Source organism: Gopherus flavomarginatus, chromosome 5 (genome assembly GCF_025201925.1).
Source record: "Gopherus flavomarginatus isolate rGopFla2 chromosome 5, rGopFla2.mat.asm, whole genome shotgun sequence".
Classification (NCBI taxonomy): Eukaryota; Metazoa; Chordata; order Testudines; family Testudinidae; genus Gopherus; species Gopherus flavomarginatus.
The window spans coordinates 44,357,465-44,369,584 of NC_066621.1; the positions used below are offsets into that span (position 1 = coordinate 44,357,465).

The 12,120-nt window shown below is 47.4% G+C and overlaps 1 protein-coding gene across 1 annotated transcript in view; it reads left to right on the top strand.

The window, feature by feature from the left end:
* Window positions 1–12,120, top strand: part of LOC127051018 (sodium/hydrogen exchanger 10-like) — a 336,647-nt gene that overhangs the window by 189,785 nt on the left and 134,742 nt on the right. Inside the window, 1 exon segment of the mRNA XM_050952807.1 lies at window positions 7,964–8,112. Within this exon segment, the coding sequence (XP_050808764.1) occupies window positions 7,964–8,112 (149 nt within the window).

Sequence of the window (12,120 nt, forward strand, 5' to 3'; positions counted from 1 at the left end):
CCAGGAATCAGTGTTTTGTTTACAAACAGAGGCAGGGTGATTAAGATAAGAAGAGGATGGTAATTAAGTTAAGGATCTGAAAGTTGTTAGATGAGCCTGTAAAACAGGAATCCCTTAAGGGGCGGGGAGGGTTGAAGAGAGAACACAGGAGACTCAGAAGAAATACAGCCAAGATTTCTGAGCCAACATTGTATTCAGAAAAGAAGATGTGAGGGGCAAAAGAAGGGGCCAAAACCCAGGGAAGGGATAGCAGTAGTACAGAGAATTTCCCACTCTACTTGTGGTACTTATGTGGTCCCATCATTGTAGTATTTGAGTGCCTCACATCACAGCCCCTCGGTGAGGTAGAGCAGTGCTGTTATCCCCATTGTACAGATAGGGCATTGAGGCACAGAGAGACTAACAACCAGATTTTCAAAGGTATTTAGGCACCTACTGGGATTTTCAAAAGCTCCTGGAAGGTTAGGTGCTTTCTAAACCTCATTAGATGCCTAGCTGCATCTTTGGGTGCCTAAAAACCTTTGAAACTCTGTCCCTAAGACACTGAACTGAGGTCATACAGGAAGTCCATGAGGAGTGGGGAGTAGAACCCAGATCTCTCAGGGCTAGCTCCCTATCCACAGGACCAGCCTTTCTCTCTGCTGCATGCTGCAAAAGAGGCCTCTGATGGATGGGAGCAAAACATAGAAGACCAGATGTCCTGGTTGACAGTATCAAAAGCAGCACAGAGGTTAGGAAGGATGAAGAAAGAAAGAGAATGAGAGTCAGATGAGAGGAGAGCACTTAACCGCCAATAGATAGCAGGTTCTGCCCCAGGCTGAGTTGTACAGCAATGTCTGCTGTGCAATTTTAGATTTTAACTGAAAACCATTTTCTTTTGTCATTGTTTGTTCTGAGTTTGAGAAAAGGAAGGAATGAGAGTGTCATATGAGTATCAGATGTGATTATATATCAAATTCTTAGGGTTTCAGCTGTATTCAGACCAAGAACAGAAATTGCATCCACCGAGTCCATAAAGTCAACCGTTATTGTCATGATTTGTATTATTCAGTGGGCACAATCTGTGTGCCCAGCACTGTTCAGAATATGCCAGAAAATGTAGTCCCTGAGCCAATGCATATAAGATGTGTATCTCTGGTTAAGATGGCTCAGATATTTAAGTTTGAAGTGTATAGTTATTGACCACACATGTTATCACGTGTGTCACGGAGTCACCGGGCAATGCTCTGGAACTGCTCCCCACCAAGCCAGTCAGGACTTTGGGGAGTCTCCTCTCCCTTGGAGCAGACTTGTTCAGGGCAAGAAGCTCACACGTCTTCACCTCCTGGGTCTCTCCATGGAGCATTCAGCATCCTCTGCCCCTCTGTGCGCTTCCCACAGCGAGCCCGCCCCAGCGGAGTCCTGGGGAAGCCACAGGGTCCTGCACCCCCACTTTGCAGTCAGACGTGACTCTCAGCCAGCCAGTAAAACAGAGGTTTATTCGATGACAGGAACAGGGTCTAAAACAGAGCTTGTAGATACAGCAAACAGGACCCCTCGGCCAGGTCCATTCTGGGGGGCAGTGAGTCAGACCTCCACATCTGCACTTCACTCCTCATCCCCAGCCAGCTCCAGACTAACCACTGCCTCCAGCCTCTCCTCTCTGCTCAGCCCCTTTCCTGGGCCAGGAGATCACCTGACCTCTGTCTCCAACACCTTCAGTTGGCACCGTTGCAGAGGAGGGGCCCAGGCCATCAGTTGCTAGGAGACAGAGTGCCAGGCATTTAGGTGCACTGGCCCTTTGCTCTGCAGCAATCACACACCCTTATTCCACCACCTAGATACTTAAGAACTGCATAGGGGACACTGAGGCACCAACACAGTATTCAAAGAAAACATTAAGATATTCCCAGTTCGTCACAACATGTTCACTGTGATGTTTATATCTATGAGTGGAAATATTGATGGCAATAGATGTTTTACTTGATTAAGGACTAGAAGATTTGACCCACCAGCTTTCTTTCAAGAGGAAGAGCTGCCCAGAGCGCCTGTGCCTGTGTATTTTTGTTTCCTGCCTGCAGTGGCCCTGGTATACCTCAGAAGTCTCAAATTTACCCAACTTTAAAATCTGGAATTTTTGATTTAAAATATTCTCCTGTGAAAACTGCAACTCAGTCACTGTAGTGTTGTGTTTAAGAGCCTTCTGGAAAGTAACTAGCTTTTAAACAGAAGTGAAAGCAGTGTTGCCAACTCTTATGATTTTGTCATGAGTCTCATGGTAATTATTGTTTTCCTTAAAGCCTCAGCTCCTGGAATCAAGTGGATATGTGATGATTTCAGCCTTCATTCTTAAAGAAAAATGAAGTTTCTAGCCCTTGTGGCTATGGAGAAAGCTTCAAAACATAACCCCAGTGCACCTTAAAGGCTCAAAAAGCACAGTGTAAATAAAAAAACACCAAATCTATTCTTTTTACATAATCTCATTATTTTAAAACCAACCTCATGATTTTTGGTGAGCCTGATTCTTAATTTTTGAACATTTGGTGTTGGCAATACTATGAAAGTGACTTGAAAGTGTCAGTTTCACTCCTGTTTAAAGTTATTTTCTAGTATAAATTCATGGGGCCTTGCCCTAGTAGGATGTTTCTAGAAGTTAAATCATCTGTTCCAAGCTTGTTGAATTGCAAAAAAGTGATAGAAAGTAATCTAGGTTTTTCTACAATTGTTTCAATTGTTGTGTTCAAGAGTTAGTAAAGTAAGAATATACATTCATTTTTTAAGCCTAACTAGTGTCCCTTATGTGAATTGACACAAGATGTCAGAACAAATATTAGAGTTGAGTGGGTCTAATATTTATTTAATTTTCTTTCTATAGGAATTAGAAATTATTATCTGATAGGAGCACTGTATCTAAGTTATTATCTGCAAAAAATCAAGAGTTTTCAGGTGCCCAAGTAGCCTTTGGAATCACGGTTAAAGTTGCCCCACCTACCAAAATCTGAAATGGCACCCCTGCTGCCTCCCCCTCCCAGCCTGCTTCATTAGCCACCTTTCCCTGCATCACAAGGTGTGCTACCTACTATGGAGCAGCGAGAAAGAACACATTTGGGTAAAAACTAATGTGCTGCTCTCTCCAAATTGTGCCTGGCTTTAGCAAAGTATTTAATTAGCCTCCACAAACTTCTTTTCCTTGCCTACCCATTATAATCATTTCAGTCCAAGAAGCCCTGGAATGTGATTGATTCCGACGACATGCTCAATTGAGACATAATGACATTGATTTGGTGTGCAAAAGAATGTAGTAAGAAGAGCATGGGATGAATTTTATTAACAGTATTGAGCTGCTTGTGAATGATTTTGTAACTATATATGTTGGTGACTTCTTTCTCTGAATGTCACTGTAATTGGCAGTGAAAGTCGCTAGATTTGTCGCTGGTCACTTTGACACTTATTTTCTTGCTAGGGAAACCAAAAAGTCACTAAATCTAGTGACAAAGTAGCTAAATTGGCCATCACATGTGCTCAGTTAACCTTAAAAAAGAAAAAAGGGTTATGGTAACAACTTCAAGAGGACTATCTGCATAGATCTACATGATTCATCCTCTCTCCCTTTCTTTGCAGTCTGTGTACTGTATTTTGAAATAGCTGAAAGAACAGAGGGAGTGGATTGGAGCCAAGACTCCTTATGTACTTTTGGCTCTATATATTCAGTTCCTTTGGATATTGTGTGTGCAGACCCTACAGCCAAAGCTTTCTAAAGCGTTTTGGTGAAGAAGTGAAACAAGTAGTTGTATCTCAGGCAAACTGGTTGAGAGAATGGATTTTTAAGCCCTCTTTGTTATCATGTATTCATATCTTTGATTGAATACCTTTGATTGAGAAGTAATAGTTTATCACAAAGGCCTTGTCTATATTAATGCTGTAAGATGATATAAGTTACGCTAGTAAAGTTATGTAAGTTACATAACTTAAGTCAATGCACCTTACATTGACTTAAAGCAGTATCTTCACCACATTATGTCAACAGGAAATACTCTCCCATCAACATAGCTTCTGCCTCTCATTGAAAAAATTAATCATGATTAATTGCAGTTTTAATCACACTGTTAAACAATAGAATCTCAATTGAAATGTATTAAATATTTTTGGATATGGGCAAGCACTCAAGAAAAAACAGTTAGTAACCTTTCCATAACTGTTGTTCTTCAAAATAGTTGCACATGTCCATCTCACAACTCAACCTCCTACCCGTAGGTGTGCGCAGCACATTTCATTAGGGTGTGCAGCCAGGGAGCCCCATCCCAATCCATTCCCTCCCATTTCCCGCCCCCTGACTGCCCCCCCTCAGAACCCCCAACCTCCCCTTCTTCTTGTCCCCTGACTGCCCCCTCCTGGGACCCTGCCCCCCAGGACTCCACCCCCCTAGCTAAGCCTCCGTGCTCCTTGTCTCCTGATTGCCCCCTTCTGAGACCCTCCCATAACTGCCTCCATAGGACCCTACCCGCTACCTGTTCCTTGACTGCCTCGACCCTTAGCCACACGCTCCCCCCCAGACAGACCCCCAGGACTCCCACGCCTATCCAACTACTTCCTGCCCGGACAGGAATCCCAGAACTCCTGACCCATCCAACCCCCCCTGCTCCTTGTCCCCTGGTCGCTCCCTCCAGAGACCCTCCTGCCCCCTAATCACCCCCCAGGACCCCACCAACTATCCAACACCCCTGTCCCCTGACTGCCCCAAACCCTAGCCACACCCCCACCCCGACAGGCCCCTTGGTTGCTGCAGGCATTTGTTAGCTAAAACTGGCCTGCAAGCTGAATTAGATTCAGCAGATACTGCCTCTTGTTCCCTGGTCATGGCTTTGGTGATGAGGGAGACAGAGCTGCTTTGAGTGCATGGGTGGGAGCAGATGCTAAACAGAGCCACCAGAAAGTGGGGAGCAGAGAGAGATGGGAAAAGGATCACAGGTGGAGAGCAAGAACTGGGAAACATCAGGAAGGGGAGATACCAATGATAGACACACTTTCAATAACTAGAATGAAAGTGTATAAATATGTTGAAAATAGACTCCCCTCAAAACTGGCAGAGTACCCCTCCAGCACTCACACCTCACCCTGAAGGCAGAAGGGGGCAGAAAGAGCTTCTGGTGGGATGCATTTAGGGGAGGGAGTTGGCAAGAGGTGGTGTTCAGAGGTGTCTAGGGGGATGGGGCAGGAAGAGGTGGAGTGGGGGCAAAGCCTTGGGTAAGGGGGTGGAGCCAGGATGGGGCACCCACCGGCAAAACCAAAAGTCAGCACCTATGAATTGGGGTGACAGGGTCCCGCCCACCCGCACAGCGTGTATTTGTTGCCTGTATAAACTTCCCCAGCAGCTGCACAAAGTTGTAATTGTGTCACACAGTGAACCCCACGCTGCTACCGTGATCCCCCTCTTCCCCCCCCCCGCCCAGGCCTGCTCAGCCAATTGCTGCTTCCTCAGCGCTACACGTGACCTTTGACTTAAATCAGTCATAGCACTCTTCCACTGTTGCACTCCTGCTTGGTTGGTGCTCTCTGTGCCTGCCGTGTAAGTGCCATTACGTCATTGGTCAAGGAGATGTACAGGGGGTGGGATTTGGTGGGGACTCTGTTCTGAGCAGTGACAAGGTAAGGGGGCAAAGTCAGGCCAGGGGGGTTGGATATGGGCCTAAGGGTCTCGGGGGCAGTCAGGGGATGGAGAATGGGGGCGTTGGATAGGGTGTGGAAGCTAATACAGGGGGATGGATGCAAAGGAAGGAATTCCCTGGGAACTGGGGCGGGAAGGGGGATCCAGGGGAAGGGAATCAATCCTTCCTTATGCTGGGAGGAAGGGATAAACTTCCTTTCCGAGATAAAGTCCCTCAGGCAGGTTTGGTCTGGGCATGGGGGAGGGGGAGACAGCTTTGAGCTGAGCAAGCATTACTTTCCCAGGCATGAGAGAACTGTAGGGGTTGGGCAGCTCCTAGAGCCTGCGTGGGAGGGGTCTGGGAAGCATCTGGGCTTGAGGAGGCTGCTCATTTGCAGCTGGGGTTGGGGCTGCAGTGAAGCCCCTCTGGACAGGTAAAGAAGGGGGAGGGGGCAAGCTGTAGGCACCAGCCCAATTTTACTCATCAGACACAAGGGAGAACTTTTCTTAAAGGAGCCATGTCCTTTGGTTTGTCCCCCTGCCCAGCACTATGGGAGTCTGCAGCTGGTTTCTCCTGGCTGAAGGGGGAGCACAGGTCCTGGGGGAAACACCAGGGTGGGCTGAGACTGGCTAGCTCAGTCCTTGAGAAAGCCCCCAGCCCATACTCCCCCAGCAGCCCCCTGGAGCCAGCTGAGAAGCTGCCCACCCATCTCCCCCCAGCCCTCTGCTGAGGGGTTGCCCACCCCTCCGCAGCTAACCCAGAAGCTGCCTTGCCCTGGCTGTTGTTCCCCCCTAGCCCAGCTCCCTCTACCCTGAAAATCAGAAGGACAAACCTCTGCCTGCAGTCTGGGTGCTTCAGCAGCCGCAGGGGAAATAGTGATAGGCGGGGATTTCGCACCAAACAGCTGATTAGCTGCAGCCAACCAAAGAGCTGATGGGGGCTGATGCAGCATGCTAAATAGCTGATTGGCAGTTGCCAACAGCTGATCTCCCCAGGGGGTGCTAAGGGGGTGCTAAGCCTCCTCCTCTTCCTCTTTCCCCCTCCGAGCCTCCAGCTGGGGAGGAGGAGAAGCAGCCTTAGCAGCCTTCCCAGACAGAGCTCAGTCATGATTAGGGTGTGCCTGGGCACACCCGGCACACCCCATGCGCACGCCTATGCTCCTACTCCTCTGTCAGAGTTGGCCGGCAAGAAGGAACTGAGGGGGATGCTGTGTTGTCGAGTCTCTTGGTACTGTTGCCATGAGCACACAGCACCAGAGGGCACTAGAGCTGACCTGACAGGTACCACTGTAGAAAAAAGTTCTGGCAATTGTGCTTGAGGTGCATTCACATCTAATGTGGAAAGGACATGTGCAACACATCTCAAAGAACAACAGTTATGGAAAGGTTCATAACCTTTTTTGGGGTGGGTAGGGGTTGGGTTGGTTTTTTGGGTTTTTTTTGGTAGTTTCACTGTTTTAACATTGATGGACTCACTGGCTGACTATCGGCAGGTAGCGATCGATTTATCAGGGATCGATATATCATGTCTCGTCTAGACGCAATATATCGATCCCCGAACGTGCTCCCGTCGACTCTGGAACTCCACCAGGGCGAGCAGCGGTAGCGTAGTCGACGGGGGGAACTGCGGCCGTTGATCCTGCGCCGTGAAGACGGGAAGTAAGTCGAAGTAAGATACGTCGACTTTAGCTACACTATTCTCATAGCTGAAGTTGCGTATCTTACATCGACACCTCCCCCTCCGCCAGTGTAGACCAGACCCAAGAGTTGCTTGCTTGTAGATGTCAGATCTTAGATGTTTCATGTTGCTGAGTCAGGCCATAGACATCTTAACTATATGACAAAAATCCCAGTGCAACAATAATAAAAAATCGCAAAGCTAGCAAAAAGTTCGAATTGAAATCATGGGAGAACACTAGTTATGCATGCATGCATACATACATACAGTCATGTAACATAGAGGAAGAGTTCCTGTTCTACAGGCATATGCTTATACTTCCCTTTTATATTTTGTTACTTAGAGCAAAAAGTATTTTTCTGCCAAAATTAAATTTTGGAGTTTGATTTTCATATATAAACTTATCTGCCTCAAACATAGATGGGGAGGAAGGATGTCATAGTCTGTTTTTTTGCATCCTTCTTCACGGTAAGAGCAGATTTATAACTTTAGGTGAAGGATTTTTTCTTTATAAGTAACTAGGAAGTGACTATGACAAATGGAATTACACCAAGTAATTTTCCTTTTATTGATTTGTCAAGCATATTTAGTATTTCCCCTCAATGTGTTACCATTGAAACATATTTAAGTAGAAAACTTGGAACATTTCTTATTTATTTTAGGTTTAATGCAGCGTAATTATCCAGATATTGCTACTGCTGTGAAAACTAAACAGGCAGTCCAAACTGTGCTAAACACAGCTACAGAAACTCTTAAAGTATTGATATCAAGTGGAATTGTTGATAAAAATGAAGAAGCAAAATTACAAAAGGTAATAAAAGCATTTCAGAGTGTTCATGTATATATTAGCTGCTGAATGTATGCCTTTCCATCATGCCACCATTGTAAGTGCATTGTCAGTAATTTGCCTGAGACCTCTACCTCCAAGGCTTTTAGTGTGATACCTCTCAGAAGCACAAAATTGGTTTGTTTGGGTGTTGTTTTTTGGTCTAAAAAACATGTTTAAAAGAGCTTTTAATGTGGAAATGACGAATTATCTAAACATAATCATCCAGCAGGATTCTTGCACTTGGGTCTCTGCCTCCCTGTCTGAGTCTGGTAGAACCCCCACAGTTCAAAGAATATTTTATTCCTGACATCAGTATTGGTAGGGTAAATGTGAACCAGTGCTCCCTACTGGCCATTGCGTGTCATGCCACATATAGTAGGAATAATTCCAGTAATTTCCTCCTTGGCCATGGTGAGGGAAGGTGCTCCTGAATTTCTGTGACTTTAGCATTGTGTCAGCTTTTCATATATCCTTGCTTTATTTTCCCCATTGTCTGGTTGGTTCTATGGTTGTTTAAACAGTAAGCCCTCCATTTTCACTGCTTCAGTACAATTTTTATTTGAGGCTCCTGAATTGTATTTGTCCAGCACCCTCTGTCCAGGAAATTCTGACCTGAACACAAGCCTGTCTTTGAAAGGGCTTTTTTGGCACTGCTTGTTTTGCTGTTCACTAAGATCCAGGCCTTCTTCCCTAAATTAGCAGGGAGTTCCAGATACTTGCATGGGACTGCATGAGAATCTGAGCAAAGAAGGCTGCAACTAGAACTCAGAAAAATAAGAAGAAATATCTGCTGCTGAGGTACTCCAGGACAGGAACTCTGTAAGAGGTAACCCTATCTTCTTTGAGTGATGGTTCCTATGTTTATTCTACATGTGGGTACACGTGCATGCCATGCACCTGAGTTCAGAAGTTTTTCCAAGCAGCATCTGTTGACCCACACATTCACAGTGTGTCTCCTCATGCTCCCGACCAAGTATATAAGGGGTGGTGCGGATTGATACCACTCCAGTTTTGTCTTACCACTGCATGGTCTGAGTCGGAATCCCTATTCCTTCTTTTCCATCAGTGACGCACATCAGTGGTGCCTCTTGGTGAACAGCAGCATCTGCAAGTCCTTCCTACCCAAAACTAGAGAGACCCTTGAGCTCCAACCCTGCACGTTCCTGATGGAAGAGGCAATGAGGCTCTGGAAGCACTCTGATCCTGGCCAGGGAGAGTCCCGCTGTACAATGGCTTCTTCTGATTGGTAGTGCCCTTTTCAGCACGAGCCATGGTGTGGAGATGCCGGTGTTACCCAGGGTTTTCAGAACCCAAAGCTGTGGTAACTTATTACCCCGGAGGGTAAGGCAAAGAAATAGTAGGATCCGTTGGTACTGCCAGTGACCTTGATACTAGGACACTTAGAGTGCCTGGCTAGAAGTGTGGCTCCAGGTGCTCCATCAGTGCTGCCTCACCAGTATGCTCTGACTGCTGAACCGGTATGCTCTGACTGCTGAACCGGGACCTTCCGGAGTCTCAATGGGCACCCGACAAGCCTAAGGATATACATAGAAGTTCATAACACCGGAGGAGATGTTCCTGCCATACCTACATATCTGCTCCTCTCGGGCCTGTCCATTCTTTGGGTCGTCCCCGTACCTGAGGATGAATCATTGCTCCTGCTGCAGCAGAGGCCCCTTCCCCATCCATCAGACCGGTGACCTCTGGTAGCAATGGTCCCACCATTTCTGATGAAACCATCATCTGACTCAGAGGAGTCCCAGGACATAGCCCCAGCAAATATTGTGATGCAGGAGCCCAGACTAGCAGCCGAGGCACCCTTATCTGCCCAGCTATGACCCCCCTGGTACCACTTTCCCTGGGGTCCATCCTCTACCTCACATAGAAGCCTCAGGAACTATTCAAGGGACAGATGCATGGGAACGACGAGGTTCCCAGTAGCGTAGTTCCCTGTGGTGTGGTCTCAAGCTCTATACATCTCTATGCCTGTGTGGCCTTATTGGGGACCTCGGTTATCGCAAAGGAGACAAGATTGCCCACACATGCCTAAAACTCCTTCAGCCATGGCTACAGCTACGTAGGTGGCAACTAAATGTCTACCAGCTCAGGTCTACCCCAGTCATGAGGAAGAGGAAAAAGCACTTCTCCCAGTAGCCCCTGCAGGACCAGCCATCTTATCACTTTCGGATGAGGCGGTGGTGCCTCCCATGGCCCCACAATTGAATGTTTTAAAGGATTTTTAAGTCCTCCTGAAAAAAATTGCAGCAACTTGGGGATTTTTGCAGTCTACTTCTCTTGGTAGGTAGCCTGTCTAGAGTCTGCCTCCAGTCTACCTTTAGATAGGCTAAGCTTGACTATAATTGATGGATCTGTTCCAATTGCTATGAGAGACTCCAGTTACAAGTATATCCGTGTCTAGAAAGGTGGGCAGAAAATACCAAGTTCCACCCAGAAGTGAGACAGACCACCAAAAGAAAAGAAGCTGAAGAGATAAAATTTATTCTGCAGAAAACACTATTTTTCTGCAAGCCTCCAATTTCTGCTAGCTAATTAACAACCTCTGATGTAATTTCTGTATCTTTGAATAACTCTTGGTCTTCAATGACAAGTTGCTGTTAGACTCCTGCGAGGAGTACTCATCTTTGGTTGCTGCAGGCATTTGTTAGCTAAAACTGGCCTGCAAGCTAAATTAGATTCAGCAGGTACTGCTTTTTGTTTCCTGCTCGTGGCTTTGGTGATGCGCAGGTTATCATGGCTACAAGGATCCAGCTTCTCCAGAGAAGTCCTCATGAGTTAAGGCATCCTGTGTAGGCCCAAGAGGAATTCCAGGAACTGTCCTTACAACAAAGTGGATATCCCTGCCAGTTGTAGTGACAAACCTGCCTCTCAGCTTGCTCTTGGACTTCTAACCCATGGCTGTGACTACTGGTTCCTGACTCTGGCTCTGATCTTCAGTGCTATTCCTGGCTTCTGACCATCACTCTCTGACCACTAGGCATGACAGTCACTGCTCCAACCAGTAGGTTGGACCACTCAAGCCCCGGTCATGACACCCAACATCCTGAGGTTCTCAACTTCCCAACCCAGGGCTGTACCTCTGGTGATAGACTTATTATCATCTGTCAAGGAGAAGATCCTACACCTAGCCCTGAATTCCCTTCATCGCACAGCCTGGCTCTTCATCGCACATCTTGGATCGATGTTGAGTGTAAAATGACTCTGTTCCTTTCCTGTTCAAGACCACTTAGATAACAGCATAGGCGCCAACTTCATGGGTGCTTCGGGGCTGGAGCACTCATGGGGAAAAATTGGTGGGTGCTCTGCATCCACCGGCAGCCAAGCTCCCCGCCCCATCCACCTCACCTCACCTCTGCCTCCTCCCCTGAGCATGCCGTGTCCCCACTTCTCCTCCCAGCACTTGCTGTTGCAAAAAACATGGTGTAACAAGCTCTGGGAGGGAAGGCGGGAGGGGGGAGTGGGAATGCAGCGCACTCAGGGGAGGAGGTGGGGAAGAGGCGGGCCCGGCGTAGGGATTTTGGGAAGGGGTTGGAATAGGGGCAGGGAGGGGGTGGAGTTGGGGCAGGGACTCTGGGGAAGGGTTTGGAATGGGTGTGGGGCAGGAGTGGAGTCGGGGCGGGGCCGGGGGCAGAGGTCAGTCGAGCACCCACTGACTCCAACAGAAGTCGGCACCTACAGTTAATAGTGGGAAGGACTCTGAAACAACCTTACCAGGCAAAAGGGACAAGGTTTTCTCACTGATGTGATCAGAAATCCCTGAACCCTCAGGAAGTCTCAATACTGACAATTTGAGGGCTTGGCTACACTGGAGAGTTGCAGCACTGGTGATGGGTTTACAGCGCTGCAACTTAGTAACTGTCCACACCTGCAAGGCACATCCAGCGCTGCAACTCCCTGGCTGCAGCGCTGGCTGTACATCTGGTCTGCTTGGGATGTAACGATTGCAGCGCTGGTGATGCAGCGCTGCTCATC